Source organism: Argentina silus (genome assembly GCF_951799395.1).
Source record: "Argentina silus genome assembly, chromosome: 4".
Lineage (NCBI taxonomy): Eukaryota > Metazoa > Chordata > Actinopteri > Argentiniformes > Argentinidae > Argentina > Argentina silus.
The window spans coordinates 6,321,836-6,348,634 of record NC_139658.1 but is presented as its reverse complement, the minus strand read 5'-3'; the positions used below and the strand labels follow the sequence as shown (position 1 = coordinate 6,348,634).

At 42.3% G+C, this 26,799-nt stretch overlaps 2 protein-coding genes across 2 annotated transcripts; both read left to right on the top strand.

The window, feature by feature from the left end:
* The first annotated feature begins 1,555 nt into the window (after positions 1-1,555).
* nbl1 (NBL1, DAN family BMP antagonist) lies at positions 1,556-5,589 on the top strand. Its single transcript, XM_083668468.1, has 4 exons — positions 1,556-1,957; positions 3,080-3,260; positions 3,668-3,779; positions 4,649-5,589. The coding sequence occupies exons 2-4, from the start codon at positions 3,088-3,090 to the stop codon at positions 4,925-4,927; spliced, it is 564 nt and encodes a 187-aa protein (XP_083524594.1). The 5' UTR covers positions 1,556-1,957; positions 3,080-3,087; the 3' UTR covers positions 4,928-5,589.
* Positions 5,590-9,029: 3,440 nt separating this feature from the next.
* On the top strand, positions 9,030-18,124 carry tmem88bl (transmembrane protein 88b-like). Its single transcript, XM_083668470.1, has 3 exons — positions 9,030-9,161; positions 12,493-12,793; positions 16,337-18,124. The coding sequence occupies exons 2-3, from the start codon at positions 12,494-12,496 to the stop codon at positions 16,562-16,564; spliced, it is 528 nt and encodes a 175-aa protein (XP_083524596.1). The 5' UTR covers positions 9,030-9,161; position 12,493; the 3' UTR covers positions 16,565-18,124.
* Positions 18,125-26,799: the final 8,675 nt, after the last annotated feature.

The following is a 26,799-nucleotide window of genomic DNA, read 5'->3' as shown; positions in this document are numbered from 1 at the left end:
TGGCTGTGCGAGTCTGTGATAGATCATTTGTGTGTGTGTGTGTGTATGTGTGTGTGAGTGTGTGCGACTGAACATGTTTTGTGAGAGTGTGTTTGTCCAGCCCCCTGGTGCAGCAGAATTTGTGGAATGCTCTGGAATGCCATTTCTGGACTGGAGCTCAGTCCTTATTACTAACAGGTGAGTACTGCACTGTGCACGTCTGGACACACACACAGACACACACACACACAGACACAAACACACACACACACACACACACACACACACACACACACACACACACACACTCAAACACTCACATACATATGTACTCACTCATACTCCTCTGATCTCTCATAAGTCTAAACTATACACATTTCCTCTTACACATCCAGATATGTTGCCTACATGCACATGTTCACATCACACAATTTCAAAACACAGTACATTCTCTGTCAGTCTTATAAACAAACACATTCTAACACACAAACAAAGATAAACAGACACTCTTGGACACAACAAAGACACTCTTGGACATATAAACGCTCATGCACATTCTGCAATGCATAAGTCACAAAGTAAGGCACATATGTTGACATCCTCTCAAAAAATGGTTCTGCTATTTCACTCTTCCCCTGTCTATCAAAGTATTTGTTTGCAAGTGAAGCGCAGAACACTGGTAGGGGTGCTTATACGGACACAATCCAAGCTGCACACCTGCAGGGTGGGTGAAGGGGGGGGGGTGTACTTCTAGCAATATCCTTACCTGTCTGTGCCTGTCTGGCAGATTCTCCCGTCCACAATCATAATCACACTAATTATAGCCACTAATCAGAAAACATACAGTCAGTTGAGTTACTTCTGATCTTGCATTACTTCTGATCTTTAGTCAGAGCTTACATGAGGGTTCCTGTAAATGGTGAAAAGATGGAGGTAAGAGTGTGGGGAGGAGAGCAGCCCAGTTGGGATTAGAGTGGAATTGAACTATTTGAGGATGAGTATTGCAGACAGGGGGTAATGATAAGGTTAAGGTACAATAGAAAAGAATACATCAACTTCAGGTCCAGTAGTCTACTTCTTGTACCAGTTCACACCTGAGAAGATGCACATCAGAGATACAGAATCCAGCTTGATCTTATTCTTTAATTATTAATAAGCTATATGCATTGGAGGGGTGTGATGAAGTTGGCCTCTCACTCCAGACAATTTGTTTTTCTGTATTTTACTCCAAGTTGCCTCATAAATGTAAGAGAGCAGCATTATATGGTTGAGTATTCTAAATCGTGTACATATGGTCTTGATGCCTCTACGGTGTTGTATGACCTGAAATGGAGAAGGTCTCTCTATGCTCACGGAGAGCTGTTAAACTACAGACCTGCCAAACTCATTTTCCCCTCCCGTTTTCATTCGTCCAACAACGGCACAGCGGGACCCCTGTCTGGAAGCGCAGCCGCGCCTATACTCAAATAAAGTGACCAAAGCACGGGCGAGATTAAGTTTGAAAGAACTTGGAGAACTGCTTCATGCAAACAAGAAGCAGACTACCGTTGCTACGATCTTTGTGGAGAAGAGGTGGAAACATACAGAACAGGAGAGATAAGAGGACCGAGGGGAGGGACCGAATGGGTTGATGGACTGAGAGACAGATTGGGTTACTAATGCGCACTATCTCCTCACTCTTCTCATCTGACCGTCTCTCTCTCTCACTCTCTCTCTACCGGATGATGTAATTGTTTTGTGGTAGCCTAAATCTGGAGAAAAAACTGAAGAATCCTCGCCTCTCCTAAACCAGTTATATTTTCCATTTGATTATCATCTTCAGCGCCTCGACTCCACGCATCTCCCCATCGTCTCTCCGGTCTCCTGCTGGGCGGGTGGCGAGAGTGCTGGGAGAGACTGCGTTGAAGCTTTGGTGAGGGAGTCTCAGCGGGATACAGTGCCTCGGTCAACTCAACAGGCATTTCGGCAGTTCGCAACGGTAAGCATGGTCCTTGACATTTAACGATCTCGTTTTTATTCCTTATACTGTTCCAGAGAGATGGTAGACTGTTTCAAGTGTTTCAACTGTTTCAATACAAAATGTCACCTGGTAAACTCCTTATGGTTTAATTTAGCCCCATCTGTGACTAGGATTAAGCGATATTTATATGTACATTTGGATGTTGTCAACACAGCATCCAAATATAAATATAATCCAGTAGGCCTACTTTATCTAGACAAACAATTATATTCGTTACGCAGTACTTTGGAAGCGTTTGACTTAATCAATGTGACCTGGTTATAATTATTACAAACTGCCTACAGCCAAAAAGTTATAATTAATTCTATGCAATAATAGTGCATAGCAAAATCATTGATATCATTGTATGGCCGAATTGAAATGGCTCGTCATGGAATTATAGCCTAACTCAATTCTCTTTATCCAGCGTTTACGCTCCGTGCTCCCCTTCCAATCGCCTCTCACGCTCTGTTTTATAGCCACGGGGCATTCGTTAGTTGACAGAGATATTGAATCCTTCTGGAATGTTATTTGCCCTAGGACACTGCAAAACATCCTCAATAGTAACACACAAGAAAAAAGACTCAATCTGTCTACGGTATTTATGGGGGAAACCTTGTTAGGCTTCGTGACCAACCATTTTTATATGAGCCAAGAGACAGGATTTTGTAGGCCCAGAAGTTTGTAAATGACGTGACTGGCCTGAGCAGTTTTCAAAAGAAACAACAGAGAGAGGATTTTGTGGACGTTGATAGTTTATTAGAGTCAGGTGGTATGGAACACCCCTCCTCTCCAGTCAGTGAGGTTAGTTAGAAGGAGCCAATTCAGCCATGTGAGTATGTATGTAGACTATGACCGCCTCTGTGTTTAAATGGATGAGTGAAGAAGCGGATATACGAAGGGACAAAGCAGCATAGAGCAGGCTATTAATACACACTTTTTTCCTCCAAATTAGGGCTACGACAGTTAAAATTGGGTTTCTTGGGCGCGTAAATTATAGGTCCAAATGATTATCCAACACTTTGATACATCAGGTTTAGAAGTCCATGTAACTGAACTTCAGGTGGTTATGAAAACAATATATTTTGTGTTCTCCTTAAGGTGAAGTCATGTGGCAAAGAATTCTGATTTGCTGCGCACTACTTGCGCTGTGTTCGACGGCACCGCCCGCACACATCAACCGTCTGGCGCTTTTCCCTGACAAGAGCGCTTGGTGCGAGGCCAAGAACATCACACAGATAGTCGGGCACACGGGCTGCCAGCCTCGCTCTATCCAAAACAGGTCAGTATGGAGAGCTCTATCTCTCTCTCTCTCTCTCTCTCTCTCTCTCTCTCTCTCTCTCTCTCCCTACTCTCTTCCCCCCCCCCCCCCCCTCTCTCTCTCCCTCATTCCCATCATTGACTGTTGTGACACAGACACACACACACACACACACACACACACACACACACACAAACACACACCCACACACACCTCTGATACAAATGCAAAGTTTAAAGTCTATTCAACTAACAAGTGCAGAGGCATTAATTTCCAGGAGAGTCACTTACTAACTAAACAGCAATATAATAGCCTATATGCAACTTGATAAGTACTACAGTTGGATTGAACTGTAGTACCTGGACCACTTCCAAAGAGAATCAACAGGCATTCAACACTCTTTCTCTCCCTACCCTCTCCCCTCCAAGGGCTTGTCTGGGGCAGTGCTTCAGTTACAGCGTCCCAAACACCTTCCCGCAGTCAACTGAGTCTCTGGTGCACTGTGACTCCTGCATGCCTGCACAGACACAGTGGGAAGTGGTAAGTTTAATACACACAGACACACACACACACACACACACACACACACACACACACACACACACCAGTTGATGTACACATACGCTAACCTTTCAGTATAAACATGTTCTACCACAACCCCCAATCCCCCTCCACATCCACACCCACGCACACACACACAATATATTAACCTGTGGGATGAGAAAGAAAAAAAATCATGTCCTGCATGACATCTATTTTATTTGAGGTTGCCCTTGTCCTCTGTCTTTAAACTGCACTGTTTAATAGCCAGAGATTCCAGAGTCCTGGAACAACAAAGGCCTTGTGTTGAAGTGTATGTAGTTTGGAGAGCAGCCAGGTTGGATAGGAGGGTAGGACCACAGGTGAGGTGACTTCATGCCTCAAGAGAAAAGTCCTGATACACTGTACAGTACATCTGCCCCTACATATTGGGAATGAATTGACCATGTTCCAGATCAGTCCATGTTCCAGATCAGTCCATATTTTGATTATGATCGTGAGTCCATCTATTCTCAATTCATGCAACCCTAATATCAAAGGACTGTCTCCGATTGCATTTCTGAGGATTTTCATTTTCTTGACTAAACTGTTTCTGGGAGGATAACAGTGTGTGAATTTATTTATTTTCTAAATGTTTTTCAGCCTTGACAGTATCATTGTTTATTTGCCAGCTGTGTCATGCTTGACAAATACTGATCATTTGGGATGAAAACAGGGGAACATTGTTGAGGATGATGAGACTTTGTTTAAAATGTGTGTGTGTGTGTGTGTGTGTGTGTGTGTGTGTGTGTGTGTGTGTGTGTGTGTGTGTGTGTGTGTGTGTGTGTGTGTGTGTGTGTGTGTGTGTGTGTGCGTGCGTGCGCGTGTAGGTAACTCTGGATTGCCCAAGCAGTGAGGAGGCTCCCCGTGTGGATAAACTGGTGGAGCGTATCCTCCACTGCAGCTGCCAGTCCTGCAGTAAGGAGGGCGCCCAGGAGGGGGCCTTGATGCAGCTCTACCCATCAGAGAGTGCAGTGGACCCCTCAACTCTACCTGGGGGTCACAGTGGCACTCACTCACACACTCACCCGCACACAGACACACACTCTCAGCATGCTCACACACACTCAGAGCCACACCCACATACACACACATCTGACGGAGGGTAGGTCCTTCGCCCGGTGTGTGTGCTTTTCGTCTTTCTCTCTCTCTATTGATCTTCCAAACTCTTCCTCCAGTCCTTAGGGTTTTTCTGTCCAACAGAACATCATTTACTCCTTCCCTCTCTCTCCCATCCAACCTCTTTTTTTCTTTTCTTTTTTAATTCAACACTCTAAAGCACTTTGAAAGTAAATAATTAAAATGAAAACTTATAGGCTTATAAATGCACATGTACACAACCAGATGGTCACTCATGCTGTCACTCTCCAAACGCCACAAAACCTATAGGTGAACACACACAAACACACTAGCTTGTTTAGGCCTACACTATTTGTTATCCACCTTCTGATAAACCTACACACACACGCGCGCACACGCACGTGCGCACACACACACGCGCACACGCACGTGCGCACACACACACACACACACATACACGTGCACCCAGACACGACTATAGACTTTTGAAGCTGTAGTCTATTTCCTTTAAATCTGTTTTGACACAATAAATCATAGAGCTACAGACAAAACTTTATTGTCTCAATGTGTTATCAAATGCTTTGTCTTTGATGTTATGTCAAGACTATGACTGCTATTTCTGACATATTGGAGTTTGCCTTTTGATGTTTGATATTTCCAAAAGAATAAAGCTTTTGTTGTTGCATTTGTATCAATAGAGCTCTATCTGCAGTGATGCAGTTAAGGCATTGTGGTGTAATATCATCATGTGGTGGGAACGTGGTCCAGGACAAGTCAGCTGCCCATCTGTTCCAAGACACTAATTTGATAGATCATGCTGCCCTCTGCTGGTGCAAAGATGTACTGCAAGAAAACAGCTTCATGGTGGTGGAGTGTCTGCTGTTGGGTTAAGCATAGACATTTCATACTGGATAGTTAAATGATGAAAGAGACTTTGTAAGAAGCTAAAAGAGCATTTTGATTCAGAAGTGTAAAAACCCCATATGAAGTAATATAAAGTACTTTTGATCTCATTTTTGAAAAAACTTACATCAATAAACCTTGGCATTTTTGAAGTATACAAAAGTCCAGAGGCTTAGTGTGTGTGTGTGTGTGTGTGTGTGTGTGTGTGTTATAAACTGACTGTGGACTATACACCTTTGTGTTTCTTATGATTTGTGTCATAGCTCCACTCAGCCCAAGGTGGTCACCATGGACACCAGTAATATTGGAACATTATAATTTCTGGAAAAGATTATTAATGCAAATGACAAACAAATCAAACATGTTAAAACAAGACTTCTTTCTTTAAACCAACACACACTACTGTGCTCATTAAAAACTCTTTCCAATGCATGCACACACACACACAAACATAGAGAGAGAGAGATTGAATAAACAACGTATCAATCGTCACAGTATTAATATTACAGAACACCCTCTCATCCATTAACTGCTCTGTCATCTGTGTTCATTATGTGTGTTCATAACGCTAATATACCTTTTTCTACTTCTAGATAAAGGTTATAAGCCATCTGATCATTTCATGACAAAGTGCTTTTGATCTAAGCCATTTAAGGGATATGTCAAGATGCCATGGCAACCCTTAGTGACCATCTGTAAATAGATGGGGCTGACTGTAATGACTGCAGTACGCAGGCAGAGGACTCAACTGCACGACTCAGAGACAAAAACTTAATTCCAAAAGAATAGTCTTTAATTCCAAAAAGGCAGGGTTCAGTACACAGGTTGGCAGTCAAAGAGTATGCAGATAATCCAGTAAGGGGTAGGCAAAAAGGCGAAGTCCGAAAACCAATCGTCTATCAAAAACCAGGAATACTTAACTAGGAAAATTGCTGGGACGTATGACACGAAGGTAGAAAGATGACCTGGCACAGAGACAGGGGAACACACAGACTAAATACACAGGGAAGGATGATGAGGAACAGGTGAATCCAATTAGGGCAGGGTAGACATCACACAGGAGGGAAACACACAAGGGCAGGTGGTGAAGTGTCTGAAACAAGAGACAAGGTGAGGAACACAAAAATAAACAGGAAACAATGATTGAATAACAAGGACAAACATAAACTAAGAAAGAGGACGAGACATTCCACTGACTCTAAAAGCCTGGCTGAGCAGAGCATCAGAGAGAGAGAGAGAAAGAGACGGGAATGCAGGTCCATTAAAGGGGAGGCTGGACCAAGTGGACCAAGCCGTACTAATGCACCAGTGGAGGCTGGTGGAGGCAGACGCGCTCATTGTAATGCATGGAATGAAATCAGGAATGGTATCAAACGTGTTCCTCATTCCATCCATACATCATAATGAGCCCATCCTCTGATTTCTGCCTCCACCAGCCTCCAGTGGTGCATTAGTACGGCTTGGTCCACTCTCTGGTCTGTGGGGAGAACTCAAATGGCTCCAAACATGGACACTAATGAAGTGGGCTGCCCACAGTTACTGTAGGCGGTGGCAGTTACCATGACAAGAGATGCAGGCCGATATAGAAAAGGTTTGAATTAGGAGAGGGGTGTGTGTGTGTGTGTGTGTGTGTGTGTGTGTGAGAGAGAGAGAGAGAGAGAGAGAGAGAGAGAGAGAGAGAGAGAGAGAGAGAGAGAGAGAAGGATAAGGTCATTAATATCCTTGATCTGAAACCTTTCAATGAATGAACCAGCAGGTTATCGCCATAATTAGAGTGAGCAAAAAAGACCTGAAATACAATGTTTTAGATGATAACCAAAAATACCAGCAGATGTCAGTATGACTGCATGGAGCTCTAATCAATATCAGTGGGAAAGACTGACCTGAGTTGTTTTTACAGTAAACGGTATTTTTAAACCTACTTAATCTCGGAATCTCTTTATCTCCATCTTCTATCTCAAATCCTACCTCTTATTACTCTCTTCAAAAACAAGATGCAAGAGAAACCACTTAATTTTCTTATTGATCTCCATCTCCTCTCTTTTCCTCTACCCCCCCCCCCCCCTCCTCCTCTCTGTTCCATCTGATTAGGTTTATCACAGATAAAATGGGAAGGTTGGCTGTCTGTCTCTCTGGTGCAAAACAAATCGATCAACTCCTTATCTCACACTGACTGTCAATGGAGGAGGGAGATAGGGAGAGAGAAAGAGAGAGAGAGAGAGAGAGAGAGAGAGAGAGAGAGAGAGAGAGGTCATACATACAGAGAGTTTTCTATTCATCCAGATGTTTGTTAGGGAATATACTGTATAGCCTCCATCATGCCATAATGAAGTATTCCTTCACAGCATAGTTTTCCTCAGAGACAACTTTCTCTGTTGCTGTATTTGTGTTTGACGTGTTTGTGTTGGAGGAATGTGCGAAGAGGACAGAGATGCATTCAGTGCTGTTTAGAAGCTGTTATGTTGTGACATATGGGGAGTGTCCAGGCCCTGTTTGTCATACCCTACTTGCATGCTTGTTTATTTGTCCACTGAATGGGGATGATGGGTAGGGCTGTTTCATGTTTGGCTGATGTGGCAGTGGGATAAATAGAGTGATAAATAAGCACTGCCTCCATATCCCCCCTCAGTACTGATGTCTGTATGGTGGGTGTGTGCTGTGCTGCCCCTGGCTCTTGGTCCTGTGTCTGATGTACAATTGCTGAGGGTTTTCATTAAATAAATATAAAAGACTCATAATTTTAATTAAAAAAATCTAAATTAAAAAAAATGTGTGAAGGAAGATGTGTGAAGGGTGCTGATGATGTAGTGATGAGAAAGATGATGATGATGGTGATGATGATGATGATCATGAGATGCTGGGGGAGGGGGAGGAGGTGGGAGCTAAACTTAGATAAAAGGATATTTATGTGTGGGATAAAATATCAAAGATGAGCCTTCAAAATGAGGTAAAACGTTAATAAAATGGAAAAAAGGATTTGTTGTGAAAGAGTTGGCTTCATGGAATTATAATAGGGAAATCATTAAAACGGGCGAATAATGGAATCATTGGTATGCGTCGTGCGTCCCCATAATAAACACTCTCACTCTGCCTGCGTGAAGTCACTAATGTGGGAGAGGACACCGCGGTGTGTCCAACAGTGCTGATGTGGACAGGACTTCCACACAGACTTACAGCACTGGTTCACATACATACACACCATCACACAGCACGCACGCACCGCTCTGACACTGTAGCGTAGGCAAAGCAATGGACGCATCGGGATTCGAACAAATATTTTGACAAACCTGAGTTTACTTCATCAGCACCAGTTTGAGAAGTCAACCATTGTAAGGGACACTTCCGAGAAATCATTTCGAGGTAGGTTTGTGCAATTTTCATATTAAATATGTATATGTATAAGTATTTGGTAATTACGGAAAACAGCTGATGCTTTTATATTGAGAAATATGAGAAATAATATAAAAGGAAAACGTAAAATAGAGTTTGTTTGAAGCAGGGGGAAAAAAAATGAATTAATTACACAAACATAATCGGGGATATTAGGCTATTAACTATTATAAATATTATTATCACAATGTTTGCCCGTGAATTATTTTAGTTCAGACTATGCCAAGAATGAGTAGCGGTTTTACGTGATGCGATTGCGATCCTGTCCGGTCCTTCGGCGGGTCGGTAGAGGTGTCTGACTGATTGAATTCAGAATGACAGATCAATCAGTCTTGGCCGAGTAGGAGAGTCATGATCGATCTCCGTTATTGATTCAATGATGGGACAGGATGGGGGTGAGAGGAGGCATTGGGGCCGGTAATTTATTGTTTGCCTATTTATCAATATTTATTGACACTGCACTGGACATGCTATTTGATCTACATATGTGCCACGGGTATGTTGCATTTTGTGGCCCAACAAACTTGATATTAGGCTACATTCTCTCTATTTTTTTCCCACTCTCTCTCTCTCTCTCTCTCTCTCTCTCTCTTTCTCTCTAGTGCCCCCTTTGACACACATTCAGCCCTCCTTCCCATTATTCATTATTTAGCATATTGCAAAACAAGGAAGCATTTATTCATATGCATGGGTTAGCTGCACCGGTAGCAAACAGCATCTTATCTGTTACCTGGGGAGATGAGGCACAATAATGTCCGGATTTTAACCTACTGTAATGTGTTAACTTACTGTGTGCGTGTGCGTGTGCGTGTTTGGGTGATGTTATCATTCAAATTAGATTAGGTATTATTTTATCAATCTCTGTAGGGAAAGGATTAAAGTTAAACTGTTTGTGTCCACTTTAAATTATTTCAAGCACTTTGCTGTCCTATTCTATGTTTCACTGTACATCTCCACTATACTGTTATACAAAGGCCAACATGCTGTAGCCTACATACATACAAATACACTCACCGAACACTTTATTAGGAACACCTGTACACCTTCTCATGGTGGAGATGGTGTAATGGTGTGGGGAATGTTTTCTTGGGACACTTTGGACTTGTTAATACCAATCAATCATCGCTTGAATGCCACAGCCTATTTGAGTATTGTTGCTGACCATGTGCATCCCTTCATGGTCACAATTTACCCATCTTCTAATGGTTACTTCCAGCATGATAATGCACCATGTCACAAAGCAAAAGCCATCTCAAACTGGTTTCATGAACGTGACAATGAGTTCCAGTGTTCTTCAGTGGCCTTCCCAGTCACCGGATCTGAATCCAATAGAACACCTTTGGGATGTGGTAGAACGGGAGATTCACAGCTTGAAAGTGCACCTGAAAAATCTACAGGAATTGCATGGACCAAAATCTCAAAGGAATGGTTCCAACATGTTGTGGAATCAATGCCACGAAGAATTGAGACTGTTTTGAGAGCAAAGGGAGGCCCTACCCAGTATTAGTATAGTGTTCCTAATAAAGTGTTAAGTGAGTGTATATATACAGTACATACATGCCTACTGTACATACTTGTACGTAAGCCTACGTAGCTCATCTCTATGTCTCTCAAGAGTCCCTCCACTTCTGATCCTCTCACTCTTTCTCTTTTCAAAATTAATGGAGGCTTTGTCTGATTAATTAATGTCAGGTAATATATAAATGATGTAGAGCAGTGACAGAAAATATTAACTTGATTCAAACTGAGCACTAATAAGTCAGGCAATGATGTGTTAGGATATAACATCTAAAGTACAAAGTTGGATCCTGACTGTAATATGAAAAAGACCTGCTGAGTATCAGTCCACACATACGCTTGATGGTGTTTTAATGAGATTTGAAATATTGATGTTGGAGTTTATGCACAGCTCCCGCCAGTAACTGGCACTTAACCCAAACAATGAGAAACTGCATTAACAGCAGCAAACATCGTCCAAATGGCCTGGCTAGGGTTAGATTCAAAAATCAGCTTGAATTGCAAATCACTAGAAAGGTTGCCTAAGAGAAAAGGAGGAAAGTGAGGTTTTCCCAAACCCCTCTGATCTAATTTGGACATATGTCATATCAGCTCAGACAGCTTTACACCAAATCTATACTTAATTTACACCAAATCTATACTTAATTTGTCCTGAGTGTTGAGAAGACTGTTTAACAAGCTGTATATCCATGTTAGGTGCACCATAACTAAAAGCGGATTTACCCAATTTGGTGGAGACCCGAGGAACCTCAAGACTTAACCAATTCTGAGAATGGGTTAGGTAATTTATGTCCTTGAATTTTTAATAATGAGGTTAGGTAAACCGGGAGTTTATGCAGTAAGTCTTTATACACAAAAAGGGAGTAATGAAGAGATCTACAGGATTTTAACGAGGTCCAGCCAACCTTTTGATAAAGAATGCAATGATGAGTATTAAAACTATCACCTGTGATAAAGCGAAGGGTGAAGGGCACATCCAAAGGTTTAAGAGGAGTGGCTGCTGCATTTTGGTCGATGATATCAACATAACCAAGTACTGGCATGAAGGTTTATTGCACAATCTGCTTTCTGCTGTTCAGGGAAAGGCACGATCTATTCCTATAAAAGAAGCCCACCTTAAATTTTAGCTTTTTAAAAAGCTCCTCCATATGTTTTCTGAACGTCAAGTCTTTGTCAAACCAAATGTCTAGGTATTTATAAGCGGGGACATACTCAATGGGGGCACCACCCAAAGTACATATGCATAAATCAGATAAATGTTTCTGTGATTTGGTAAATAACATATATTTAAGCACCAACCTCAGCCCAACAAATGCTCTCTGCAGGACAGTGAATGCAGACTGTAGCTCAGAAAGAGCCTGGTCAGTCGTGGGGGCAATAGCATATACAACAGTGTCATCAGCATATAGATGCAGTTTACAATTATTTACAGATAATCCAATATTGTTTAGAACCGGACCAAGAATTTATCCTTGTGGAACACCCTTCGTTATGATTTACCACCAAATGAGTCAGATGAGTCACAAATCTGACTTTTGCTCCGTGACAACTGTGTGGTTTCTCCATTTCCTTTCTGGACCGTGGGTAAAGGAGTGATGATGTGGGAAATCAAACAACATAGATGTGATTGTAGGAACTGCGGGATTATTCATTGTCAATGGAGAATTTCACTGGACCATCCACCTTCCACACGATAAAACCTCAATAAATTGTCTCCTTTCTTTCTACCACTCTCTCTCTATCTTCTCTCTCTCTCCTTTCTATCTCTCTCTCCCTTTATCAGGATGTGTGGTGTGGACGTGGATCTGGATGAGGGAGGCTCTGGCGACGAGGAGAAGGAGCAGGAGGATGAGTTCTGGATAGGCGAGGGGGTGCGGATGCTGCCCCCTCCTCCGGCTCACAGCGAGGGCAGTGCATGGGGCAGCCGCAGGGGGAGGTGTGCCTGTATGGCCTGCGGTGTGGGGCTACTGCTGTGGAACGTTGGTGTGGCGGTGGTGTGTGTTGTGGTTCTGGTTATAGTGTTTGCCCTTGTACTGCTGCCTGCCTCTCTACTGCTCTATGTTGGCTTCCTCTGCCACTCTCGGGTGAGTAGCTACCACTACTGTACACCTTTTTCCTGACCATGTGACTTGACCAGGAAACATGGTTGACCCTAGTTAGTAGCCTATGACAAGGGAGTGGACATTTCTACTGGTCAGGTAACACTCCTTGCCTACTCCCAATGTCTGATGTACGTGTATGTTTGATCAGAGTGCTGTGGTAAGAATTCCCATTCTGTCCTTAATTGCCTTGCTGCCGAGGCCAAGAGCATAACTCCTCAGAGTGCACAACAGCGCTATATGAGATCATGGGCTGGAGAGACTGAACAGTGGAATTGGCTGCCAGCTCTCATGGCAGCCATTTTCTGATCCTTGGTGGGTTTTCATTTCTGAAAATTCAGGTCACAGAGCAACTGCAGTCAACACCAAGCCACTCCCACCCCTGGTTTATATGTCACCAGATGCTTAACTGAACACCGACTCAGTAAGTCAGTCAGGGAACCACATGAGACACAGGATCACCGTTGATTGGCCAACCATCTCAAAGACATTGAGGTTGAGCCCCTATTACCAACGGCAACCCTCTGTCTGTAAATAACATCTGATTTGCATATGAAATGAGCTAAAACAACCTTTACGTGTGTGTCAAGGAACCTCACGTGCAAATAAGTGTTGTGCCCCAACATGTAAGTTATTAAACATGAGTTTACATGAAAGATGTTTCGCTCCTGCCCCTCCCTACTCAACAAAGCACAACAAGCCCAAGTCATTAAAAAATGGTGAGATCATGGCATAGACACTTGGAACACCCTGGGTCAAAGGCAGACACATCACTAGGCCTACATCTCAGGGAGATGAAGCCCCTGCTAACATGAGTCACATTCTTTTGCAATGTTGGGAGTAGTTCAACTATCCGTTTAACTGCATTTTGCAGTAGTGTGGTGATAGTTAAACTAAATTCAAATCCTACTATTGTTTCCAGTAGTTTGCCATGTAGCGGTGTAGTAAGCTACTGTCACTACTCAAAACATTTTCCCAAAATGTCTTCCCTCACTGCCTCAGTGTTTCTCTCTGATTTCAGAGCCTTTCAGTCCCCAGTTTCTGTCACAGAGCCTTTCAGTCTCCGGTTTTTGTCACATGGACAGAATGGACTGTGTGTTGAATGAAGTAGTTTTGATGTTGCAAAATACTTTTTCAAAGTAGCTTTAGTTTGACAAACCACATTTCTCTCAAGAGTGCTTCAATGTAGTTTAACTTATTCCCTTGGAAAGTTGGTAAGGGACCATTGGCTACTGGTAAATACAACGTTGAAAATATTTGCTCATGACCCTTCCCTTGTAAAAAATTAATTGAGTTAACTAAACCAAAACACACTTCTCATCTTCATAAAACTGAACATTTATCCATTAACAGCAACTCTTTAGCAAATCAGCGAACACTCATCTAACAGAGGAATAATATATATATATATATATATATATATATTAATTCAGACAAGACAAAGCATGGGAAGGGAAAATATACAAATCGCCTGGAGACAAATGGAAAGAGAGAGAGAGCGCTTTTTCTCCCCTCAAATGCTGACTGAGAGGACGAGGGGGAGGAGCACACTCACTCACACACAGCAGCAGATGGGAGCCCCGGAGCGAGGGAGAAGCCATATTTTCCTTTTCACCAATTTGATGGTTCGCTGTCTGTTGTTTATTCATTCACTTTATGTTACTCATAGAAAAACCTGCAAAAGGGTAAATAATAACCAGGGAAAAAACACTCTACCCTACGCTGTGCCCAATAAAAAAAACACACAAGCCTCCCTAAAGCAAAACAAAAAGTTGTCTTGGAATGCAATTAGACAGAATTGGATTCTAGAATGTCTGGAAAAGGATCATGTTCTGCATTCCGAGGCGGTCTTCCCCTCATGCCCCTCATGAAGACCAAGTAGATGAAGCTGATGCATCATTGAATGCTAGTCATCAGTCTGATGCCAAACTTTCTCCTAAGATCTACAGCTGCTGTTGCCCTTGGCGCTGAGCATGCCTCCCAAATCACCTTTTGACAGCGCTCAGTGGCCATATCTCCTCACCTCCTCATCGGGTGAAGTTGGCTCTGTGCCAGTGGCCTTGCTTGGAAGTCCTGATTATGAATGTTACAATGAAATGTGGCTCTGTTGTTGGTTCTGCATTGTATGTATTCTTTTACAGCTCACTTGCTCACTTTTTTTAAAGGTTTGGCAGAATTTTGTAGGCAAAACGCTGACTCACTCTGATTTCTCTTTCCTCTTGGTTTGGAAAATAAGTTCTTAATACCAGTTATATAACTTTGCAGTAGTAGTAGAAGTAGCACTTAAAACAATCATAAAGTGATTTAAATGTGGAAAATGCCAAATGATAGGGTACCTTTGTGAGCCAATAAAGGGTGTGAATAATTTCTATAGTTTCTGTAGAGTACAACAGGTGTATGTACAGTACATGCCCTTCGTCTCCCAGTGTAGGGGATCTTAGTCATCAGTTTCCTCTAGTGGTGATGGATGGGACAGTGAGAGGCCATACTCATGAGAAGACATGATAGTTGGAGTCAGTGCCAGTGCCAGCGAGTCCCAGCAGGGCCTTGGCCTACAGACAATATATCATGAGTGGGGTGAGGAGAAAATGTGCACAGTGAATGGAATATAGTGTGTGTGTGTGTGTGTGTGTGTGTGTGTGTGTGTGTGTGTGTGTGTGTGTGTGTGTGTGTGTGTGTGTGTGTGTGTGTGTGTGTGTGTGTGTGTGTGTATTATTTGTATAGGCTTATTTGTAGTGTGTGAGGGGGAGGAGAAATGGGAGGAGAAATTCCTCTTGAAAATGCTGACAATAGGAGAATGCTTAGGCAAATGGCTCTCAGAGAATTCAGCCCTAATAAGACAATACTTAAGTGTGGGATACTTGTATTTAATAGACAAATGTGTTTCTTTGTGTGTGTTTGTGTGTGTATGTGTGTATACAGTTTCTATGCATGTCCCATGTATCTGAATGTGATAATGGCTGTACATGGCACCTATTAGCATTGCTGTCAGGTTCTTAATCCAGTCTTGCATGGAAGGCCTCTTATCTCTCTTTCTCTCTCTCTCTCTGACTCCATCTCCCTCTCAACCTCTCCTCTCTCTCTCGCTCCCTCTCTCTGTCTCTGTCTCACTCTTCCCTCTCCCCCTACCACTCCCTCCCTCTCTCTCTCTGGCCCTCACAGGTGATTGACAGCTCAGGGGTTTTATTGACAGCTCTGGGCTGCCTCTTATCTGAACTGGTAGAAAGTCTGTCACACCCCACTACTCTGTGCCACACGGTCACACACACACACACACACACACACACACACACACACACACACACACACACACACACACACACACACACACACACACACACACACACACACACACACACACACCCTCAGTTCTGTTCAGTAAAAGATAAAGCCTGAACATTTGCTTTTTGTTTCATTCCACTAACAATTACAATTCAAACCCATACTGTACTCTATCAATGTAAACGTCATTATCCCTGGAGTATCTCTATCTCTGAATGTTATGTAACTCCCTGTCTACCTCCACAGGTCCTAGACTCTCCCTCTCCTATCTGCCGTTACCTTGATGACAACAGTTGCTCCGCTCTTATCATCCTGGGCTTCGTGATGATGTCACCACTGGTGGTGGTAGCGGCGGCCATTTTCTGTGGGTTTCTCCGGAAGCTGAGACTCCTGCTGCTGTTTCAGCCAATCACACGTGCTTGGTACCGTGGGCAGGGCTTGAACTGGCAGGGCGATGTCCGTGCCTGGGTCTGATGGACCGAAGCTTTGACAAAACCGGGAGAGAGTAAAGGTGAAGAGGTCAAAGGTCAGGGAAGGGTCCAGTGAAGAATTGCAGTGTCACCTCCTAACAGTAATGGATGTGTTACGATCATGTGGGTACAATGCGATCCAGTCTAGTTGTTTAAAAGACTAGGAGCTTTACATGTACATAGGCCAGTAGCTTCAAGAGGGTAGCTGAACAGAGGGAATGTATTAAACTTCAGAGGAGGAGACAGTGGAAAGGAATGGACAGTGGACTAGCATTTCTTCTCTTTGTATTGGTAATGTATTTTCCATTATCTATGAACTTATGGAAATGGTTGTGTATCTGATGTAGCAGAATTGTTAGATATTTAATAAAATGTCACTCTCAAATGTTTAAAATTAAAAGAGTGCATAGATATGTTTGTTTACAAGCCTTAATATTTGATAGATCTTGTTCATTAAAATCATTTTCCTTGCCATACAAGCTCCCTACATATAACTACAGTAACAAGGGTATGGATATACGTAATGTAATTAGTCCTGTGTGAATGGAATGAAACAGAATGGTAGCACTCATTTTCATGTTTGCTTTGTTTTGTTTGTTTGGTCTTGGAGTGCAATTGCACATTTAAAGTAGGACATTCGTTTCCCTTCGAAATATAATAAGTACATTGCATTTACATTGGGAGCAGTTATTACCCATTGGCTGCTTGTGTATCAAATCCGGTCATGATAACATTTCTACAGTAAGTCTAAATCTATGTACCAGTAAGCCAATATAATATAATGTAATATAAATATAATGTAATATAATATAATAATAATTAATATAATGTAATTAATTAAACAGTAATTGGGAGCAATACTTATAGTAATTGAGGCCACTGTCAAGGCAATTAAAAACAAAATGCAATGCCTTTGATTTGACTGTGGGTGGGTCTATTGGCTGATTACCTCTCAAAGGATTAATTTAAAAGATAATGGAGGTTAATGGAGGCTAAATTCAAAGTTTGAGATTAGAGATACAGTTTAAAACCCATAGCCTTTTTAATATAATTCTACAATGCTTAGACTTGGGTATGTGTGGTATTCTTATTAGTGATACATTGCACCATTTGTGTGTGTCCAGACATTCCAGAATCTGTTCTTGGGAGCCAGTTATACATGACAATAATAAATAGAGCCCCTTTTCCCCTCAATATGTTCTGCTTTAAGTCATTTATTAGATGGTATGATAATCACTGATGATTAGAGATCTGAAGAAGCTACTCTGTGAAAGATGCCTTTACTGATATCCAGCTGTCACATGAGATTTCTCCATGCAAATGCTCTCTCTTTGACACACACACACACACACACACACACACACACACACACACACACACACACACACACACACACACACACACACACACACACACTTGCTCGTGCCAGCCATAGTGTATATTTGTTAATTCAACTACGTAAAGTATCTCATTCTTTTAAAGTGAACTGATTATTCACTTTACTTCTTGAACATTGAATTGTATATCTGAACAGTTGATGGATTCCAACCTGTGTAAACTCATGTTAAACACTAAGTATTAAAGAATAGAAATGCTTTTGTTGTGGTTGCCACTATATTTATTGCCTATTATATTTATTGCCTGTTTACATATATATATATATATATATATATATATATATATATATATATATATATATATATACTTACAGTACAGAATGTGTTAGCTGTGCTGATAGCTGTGCTTCAGACAGCTGTGATATAAAATGGCCTGACAGCAAACACACACACACACACACACACACACACACACACACACACACACGCAAACACACACAAACTCTGGGTGACTCTATGGTGACTGTACTGTACTGTACTGTACACGCACTTATACATTTTTCCCCAGATGTTTCCGTATTAACTAGGATGACCCATTTTCTGATGACTGAGTAGCTTAATAGACTGTTCTCTGGCCTGAATAATGGTTATGAAGGGTTATATAGAGGACATAATTCAAGTGAAAATGTTCAAGTAGTGCTTTCTGGCCATCACCACATAGAGTGTGGACTAATTAACTGTAAGAACAGTGACATGGCAAAACATTTTAATATTATTTATTATAAGAACAGTACATGACTAAAAATGTAAATGTTATTCATTACAAGGCCAAGGGATTTATTGTGAATACATGGATACATTTGAAGTCACCTCTCCATCCAGACCCCACACTGATTTGTCACCATGGCGACTGAGAGTCATTGGCCACTTGCCATGGCAACAAAATTATATGGGAAGGAAAGAAGTTTTTGGTCATGTGATGGCGTGTGTGTGTGGAGGGGGGGGGGGTATGTGGATGCTGATTAATGATTTCAAAATTAACATGCAATAACCACCACTGATACTGATAAAATGGTTGACACATAATATACTGCAGCTCATTTTTGCATTTCCTCTCCTTGACCCCCCTGTCACACTCTTGAACATCTGCAGAGAGAGAGAGAGAGAGAGAGAGAGAGAGAGAGAGAGAGAGAGAGAGTTTAATGACTGTAGTACGCAGGCAGAGGACTCAAACGCACGACTCAGAGACAAAAATCTTGAATCAAAACAAAAGTCTTTACCAAAAACAGGGTTCGGTACACAGGTAGGCAGTCAAAGGGTAAGGCATATAATCCGATAAGGAGAAGACAACAGGCAGAGTCAGGGAAATAGCGGAGATAAAAAAAAAAAAAACTGGAAAACAAATAACACAAGGATAGATCGCTGGTACCATTGGCACAAAGGACAAAGACGAACTGGCACAGAGACAGGGGAACACACAGATTAAATACATAAGAGAGGGAAGGATGATGAGGGACAGGTGACACCAATCAGGGCAGGGTAGACATCACACAGGTGGGAAACACACCGGGGCAGGAAGTGGTGTCTGAAACGAGAGACAAAAAAAACAAATAATTAAAAAAAAAAACAGGAAACAATAAATTAATAACATAATAACAAAGACAAACAGAAACTAAGGAACAGGGCGAGACGTTACAGAGAGAGAGAGAGAGAGAGAGAGTAGCATGCACATTCCAATGATTTGGGATCTGAACTGTCTTTGGTGTGGGCATGTCAACTCATGAGAGCTAAACAGTTAGATTATGGTGTGCGTACATGTGTGTGTATACGTGTGTGTGCGTATGTGTGTGTGAAGAGTCTGTGTGTGTGTGTGTGTGTGTGTGTGTGTTTGCTGTCATGCCATTTTATATCACAGCTGTCTGAAGCACAGCTATCAGCAAATGGCTCTAAATAATGGAGATTTCTACTGGAGATGTCTGCTGCCATAGCTTACTGCACCACAACACACAGTACAAACAGTACAGCCGAGCCAGGAACAGTACCACCCCTATAGCTTGGCAATCAAGAATGAAAACAGCACAGATCAGGAGACAAGTTGACGCGTTGGTAACACGTAAAGCAACATGCTGTACAGCGTCCTAACACTGAACCATTTTGTCATGGCAACACATTCTGTACTGAAGAGTAGAAGCAGGCAGGATATCTCGGTTCCTGAAACAGTTTAAGTGATTCGTGCACTAACAAAAGGAACCATCCAGAGTATTTGTCTGTGTTGTCATTTAAACAAAAGAATAAGGCTGCAGGTGTTTTTGTTTTTTTATCAGAACACATTGGAACACTGTGAATTAGTGTGACAAGGAAATTGACATGGCAGACTGACAAGAATGAGTAGAATGAGTAGAATGAGTAGAATGAGTAGAATGGGTAGAATGAGTAGAATGGCAGTCTGACAAGAGACAATACAATCTGTAATACACTGGAGTTATCATTGTCTCAGTAATGAAAAATTAAAACATAATCATTACTGGGGAGGAGGGTCCAACTCGAGGTGTCATGAAAAACAATGCACCCCCCTCCCCAACGTTAAAAATATTTTCACTTGACCCTCCCTTGTCCTCTCACACAATGGACTTTTCCGTTCTCTTGCTTAAAGCCATGTTTTGTTTTGTGTTGTATTCGGGGTGGAGTGCTATTTTTTGTATCTTTCACGACGACGTTTCAGCTGAACACATTGCAGCAGGAAACATTGGCGCTATTCATTATTATAATTTAGACTTGCGCTCTCTCCCTCTTTATTTCTCTCTTTTGTCTCTTTTTCTCTCTCTCTAAAGCTCTCTTTTGCTCTCTCTCCCTCTTTCTCTCTCTCTCTCACTCTCAGTCTCTTTCTATTTCACTTTTTATTTCTCTCTCTCTATTTCTCTTCTATTTCCCACCAGCTGCTGTCAGTGTCTGTGTCTGTGTATCTGTATGTCTGTGTATCTGTGTGTCTGTGTGTCTGTGTCTGTGTCTGTGTCTGTGTGTGTGTGTGTGTGTGTGTGTGTGTGTGTGTGTGTGTGTGTGTGTGTGTGTAGTACCTGTTCGTTTGGGTGTAAAGCCTCGGTGAAATGTAAAGCCTCTGGGTCTGTACACAGATGTATACCAGCACTGATGCACATTTTAATTCAAATTCCATTTTCTCTGAAATTGCACATGCAGTGCTAGCTAATTTGTGGTGCTGAAGGGCTGATAATGGGCTGGTGCTACATACTGATAATTACCTTAGTAAATCAGATAGGCAGTGAGCCATGCTGTCAGGCTGTCAAAGGAGACAACACTTTCTGGGGGATATTATTAAGACTATTATATATATATATATATATATATATATATATATATATATATATATATAATAGTCTTAATTGGGATAATGATGGAGGCCCGTTTATGTATCCACTCTTGCAATTCTGCACTCATGCCATGTAGGAGTACTATAGATCCACCCTGGGGACTTGAGGGAGACCTTGCGAAAGGCAAAGTCGAACTGCCAAGATACAGTGCCTGGCTCACTCAGTTGCAACAAGTATCAAACTGTATGAAAGAGGTCACAGCACAGGCATTGCTCACTCTGCTCAGTGATGCACAAAATATCAGTCACAACCATACCTACAGTACTGAGGTCCTGTGTTCCACCGTCAACTAACAATCACTGTTGATAATATACACACTGTTTCAACATTGTGCTGCAATCACTGCTGAGAACATCCAACATCCCATAATAATGAACTACACTGATGCTTCCTCAGGCGGATTATGCTTACAGTTCTTATGATTTGCAGTCACAGTATCAGCTGATCTTATTCTGATTTATAGGCGATAATCATAGGCAATCATGTTCAGCTTCTAGGATACAAAGGTGTTGCAAATTGCAGTCAGAATTCTCACAATTCCAAGTAATGATGATATGCTGTACTGTACTTGATAGCAGCGAGACAAATTGATGTAACGCTTTTCATGTACCTCAGACTGCAATTATAGTATATATTACTATATGGTTGGTTTTACAGGAAGATCATGGTATAAGCTGGAAAGATATTCAAAATCACTCATCACCACCACAAACAAAAAGCTTTATGGAAAAGGATGGGAAAGTCCAACAGATTGGAAATTGCTGAGTGTCCTTCATCTCCCCAGCTCCATCTCTTTCTCTTTCTCTCTCTTTTTCTCTGCCCTTTTTTCTCTCTATTGCTCTCTCTCCCTCTCCACCTCCCTCCCTTTCCCCATTATCCTCTCTCCACTGCTCTCTTTTAGAAAATGAATCTGCCATGTGGGCTGTGTACAGAATGCTCTGTCACTCCATTTTCCACTCCTGCCTGCTCTCTGCCCCCATCCTCCAATTTCCCAGCACAGAAAATTACTGTTATTGTAGTATTTACCATTCCTACCTCCCATCCCCACTCTCTCTCCTTACCGACCTTCCTCTCTCAAAAAGTCTTCTTCTCTCCCTTTATCTCTGTCTCTCTCTTACAGACACCGCAACTGCTTTTTTGGTCCCTCTGTCTCACCTCTTTCTCTTGTTCTCAGTCACCTAGCACCCCTTCTCTCAATTTCACCTCTTTTGCTATATTTTCTCGCCCATTCTCTCTCCATCTTCCCTCCCTCATTTTAGAGAATGTGGATTTTTGTCCTGCAGAATCTTTTCTCTGCCCACATATCCCTTGCTGTCCATGTGCTTGCCTCCCTGCCAGCCATTTCCTGATTTTAGACCCACAATTATACCTGGAAACACAATGGAATCCAACCCCCTGTGTCTGCCACGCTCACTTTCTCATTACCCCCCACCGAAGGGAGAAAGGCTTTCACACTGTTATATTGTGTAATCCCTCTCTCCTCCTTCCTTCTCATAATGTCCCTTTCATCACTTGCTTTCAATTTACAGCTTAATACTGACTCCCTTTATGAAACAGTCTAATGTTATCCATTCTCTAGCCCGTTTTCTGAAAATTAAAATCAATTTTTAGTGTCCCTTTTTTACAAGCTTTTCCCTACCGTCTGTGGCTCTGAGATGAATAGATTTGACAAGCATACAAGCCTGTCAGAGAGATAGGTGCCATTAATCTGCCTCTCAGCAGGTGAACCTTGGCTGTCAAAAAGAAGCTTCAATAGGATCTCATTGCAGTCTCAACTGCACAGAAGATCCTGATGTCCGACATAAAGAGGATTATATCTGAGATATCAACACCCTCTTTACATGATGTTGTCGAGTTGTAGACTTTTAGACTTAACGTTAAGATAGAAATCCAGAAACTGCTCAGGCCCATAGCATACAATTACAGAGTAACAACTACGTAACAACATCATACAGTATAATGTCATTACCAGAGTAATTATGGAATAATTACCCATGTATTTAAGCAACTTAACGTAAATGTTACTGATTTGCTCCAGTGTACAAGCATGTAGCAGTCGACAAATAAATATTGCAATCACAAATGATTTGAGCTCTTCTAATTTTAAAACTAGATAACCCAATATGAAGCTAGGATGAAATGTAAAGCCTCGCATACAGATACAGGGAGACTGAAGAGAGGCATTGGTCAAAACGATTGGAATTTTAATGAGGTACTGTACTGTAATTCACTTTGAACCAGAGAATCTAAAAACAGCCACAACCTTACAACCTTACACAAATGCACATAGTACAAACCTACAAAGAAATATACAGAGGAAATAGTTGATACAGACTGATACATTTACCATTACAGTGATGATATAACTAGACACTGGGGACCATCATTTGAGGTGATTGGAGTGAATCGACCAACTCATTTGGGTTCAATGACTGACAGTGCATGATAATATTTACCTGTCATGAGGCTCAGAGGCTCCTCTCTCATAATGACATTCAGATCCAGACATGACGTGCAGAATGTTGTCTTAGACGCCAACACGAACACCCACAGATATACAGAGAGAGACAACTCTCTCCACCAGAACTTTACTACAGCACCCTAACACTCCTATGAAATTCTCCCGAGGGTAGATAGAGCCCATTGTGCTGAACTGTCAGTGATTGAGGATTTATCCACACAGACTGGCAGTGTGTATTTAGGTGCAGCCTGGGACAGGTAGACTGACAAGGGAGTTGCTCATGTACTCCAGGATAAACATAGCCCAAAGGGGAGTCCTGTCAATGTACACACACTCACGCCTGCCTGTCTGTAGGTACACACACGCACACACACGCACACACACACACATGCACACGCACACGCGCACACACACACACACACACACACACACACACACACACACACACACACACACACACAGCCTTGGGGAGATCCTTACTAACACAACACAGACAAGCAGAAAACACCCATAAACAATCACGCATGCATGCACACACAAACACCATCCATTCCCTGCCATATCCCACTTGAGCGCTGTCACTCTGAGAGGAGAGGAGTGCCAGACTCTTCAGCCCCCCAGGAGAAGAGAGCACAAGATGAAAGAGAAAACTAGATGAGGAGCGTAGGGCCAGAAGGGGGAAGAGAGGAGAAGAGACAACAGGAGGTGATGGATGACAGAAGCAAGTGAGCGAAGTCGAGGAAAGTGAAAGGATGGATGAGAGAGTCCCGTCTGTCACCAGATGGTAACCTGTCATCGTTCTGTCATCAGGTATGCACACAACTCACACTCCTCATCCCTGGACACACCTGGAGACAAGAGCAGGTGTGCCACACCTACTGCAACCTCTCTCACACATACACACACTCACACACAGCTTTCATGCGTGTGTAGACACACTCATACTGCTTTTATGCTGTCTGTTTGTGTGGACACACTTCAGTGCTAGACATACAGTATGTTCATAAACGCATACGTTTCATGAAAGCACCACAACTCAATAACACACCTTCTCCCATGTGCATAGATACAAAGTAAACACAAACTCGTAATGCAGTGTGGAGCACTGATACAGGTGGGGAAAGTGTGTATGAAAACACTTTAAAGTGACTTTCTAGTTTCCTTATATCTGCACAGGCACTTGCCTAGAGGAAACTTGGCAAGAGTGTGCCACTGTAAGTACAGACAACAATTCAAGAAGAGGAGAGCAGATCTGAAACTTTGGGGCTAGCACAAAACAAATAAACACAGGGCTTATGAAACATATAAACAAGACCACAAACTGCCAACATGAGGAAATTAAATGACAGGAATGCATTAAGGACCTGAGGAGGGCTGTGTGCACTATAATGGCTGGACAGAACAGATGTCTGTGACCAGAGTCAGAGACAGACAGAGAGAGAGAGAGAGAGAGAGAAAGAGAGAGAGAGAGAGAGGCAGAGGCAGAGGCGGAGACAGAGACAGAGGAGAGGAGACAGAAACAGAGAGAGGGGAGAGACATAGAGGCAGAGGCAGAGGCAGAGGCAGAGACAGAGGCAGAGGCAGAGGCAGAGGCAGAGGCGGAGACAGAGGCAGAGGCAGAGGCAGAGGCAGAGACAGAGGAGAGGAGAGGAGACAGAAACAGAGAGAGGGGAGAGACATAGAGGCAGAGGCAGAGGCAGAGGCAGAGACAGAGATAGAGATAGAGACAGAGGCAGAGACAGAGGAGAGGAGACAGAAACAGAGACAGAGGAGAGGAGACAAAAACAGAGAGAGGAGAGAGAGACAGGGACAGAGGTGGCAGAGAACAGTGGGAGCAGGACATAATAATCAATTATTCATACATTGTTTGCAGCTCACACCTCTTAACAGTATGATCAATTGAATATTGGAATCACAATGCGCTTGCCTTTGGGGTCATTATTAGTCCATAAGTTGGACTGGACAGTCTGACACAAATAGGTCAGAGTGATTATGAGTCTGAACACAGATGCGTTTGTGTAACTGGTTTGTGTAACAGCACCCCTAGCAACCACATGCAACAACACTCTCAGAATAAAGACAAGATTAGTATGTTAAGATCCACACATATGCACTGATGCCCATAGACTGCCCAGTGTAGGCCTGTACATCTCAAACTCTGCTTCATTTGTGTCACAGGTGGTGGAGTGGGCATGCTGTCGTTTTATAACACTGCCTTGAACATGATTGGCTGCCCGCTCCTACAACAAACCAGTGCAAGTATATGTACTTGAACACAATCATCAAACATTTCTGTTGACACATCAATCAGTTTTATGAGGGTGTCTAATGTAGACAGGGCATGACAGAACATTATGATGTTATTGATGGTTATGCTCTTAATGGTTGTTACACCACATTTCTCACAAAGCTTTGTAAAACATTGCCTAAGCAGCCTTGATTTGCTTAGTGTGTGTGTGTGTGTGTGTGTGTGTGTGTGTGTGTGTGCGTGTGCGTGTGCGTGTGCGTGTGTGTGTGTGCGTGTGTGTGTGTAGGGCACAAATAAGGTGGGCATGCCTACAACAGAAAAAGGTCAGATTTAGGTGATAACGATTTCAATGCGAGTGTAGAATCTCCCCTGAACAGTTGAACCTGAATCTAGTTGACATTCAGCGCTTTGTCTGGCACAAGCAAAAGCCTTATATAATTATATAGAACATGCTTATTTCTGTTGTAGAGCAGAGTGAAATAGCATCAGCAACGCAAGCTGAGAATTGGAAATGTACTTACTGTATGACAGTTATGGTTAGAGACACATGTATTCTACTACCCATCCAGATATCTCCTGGGTTTTTTTTTTCAACTGAATAATGAATCTGTGCAACCTTACAATCTTGTCCTCTGAGAGCAAACAGCCCAGAGCAGTGAGATATACAGCACTGATATCATTAAACCGATCTCTCTTTCCCACTGTGATATACAGTATTAATTCATTCATCTATAGCAATGTTGCTGAATTCTGGTTACCGAGTGTGCTTTTAATGGACATTTCTATTTTCTTCAAGCATAAACTGAT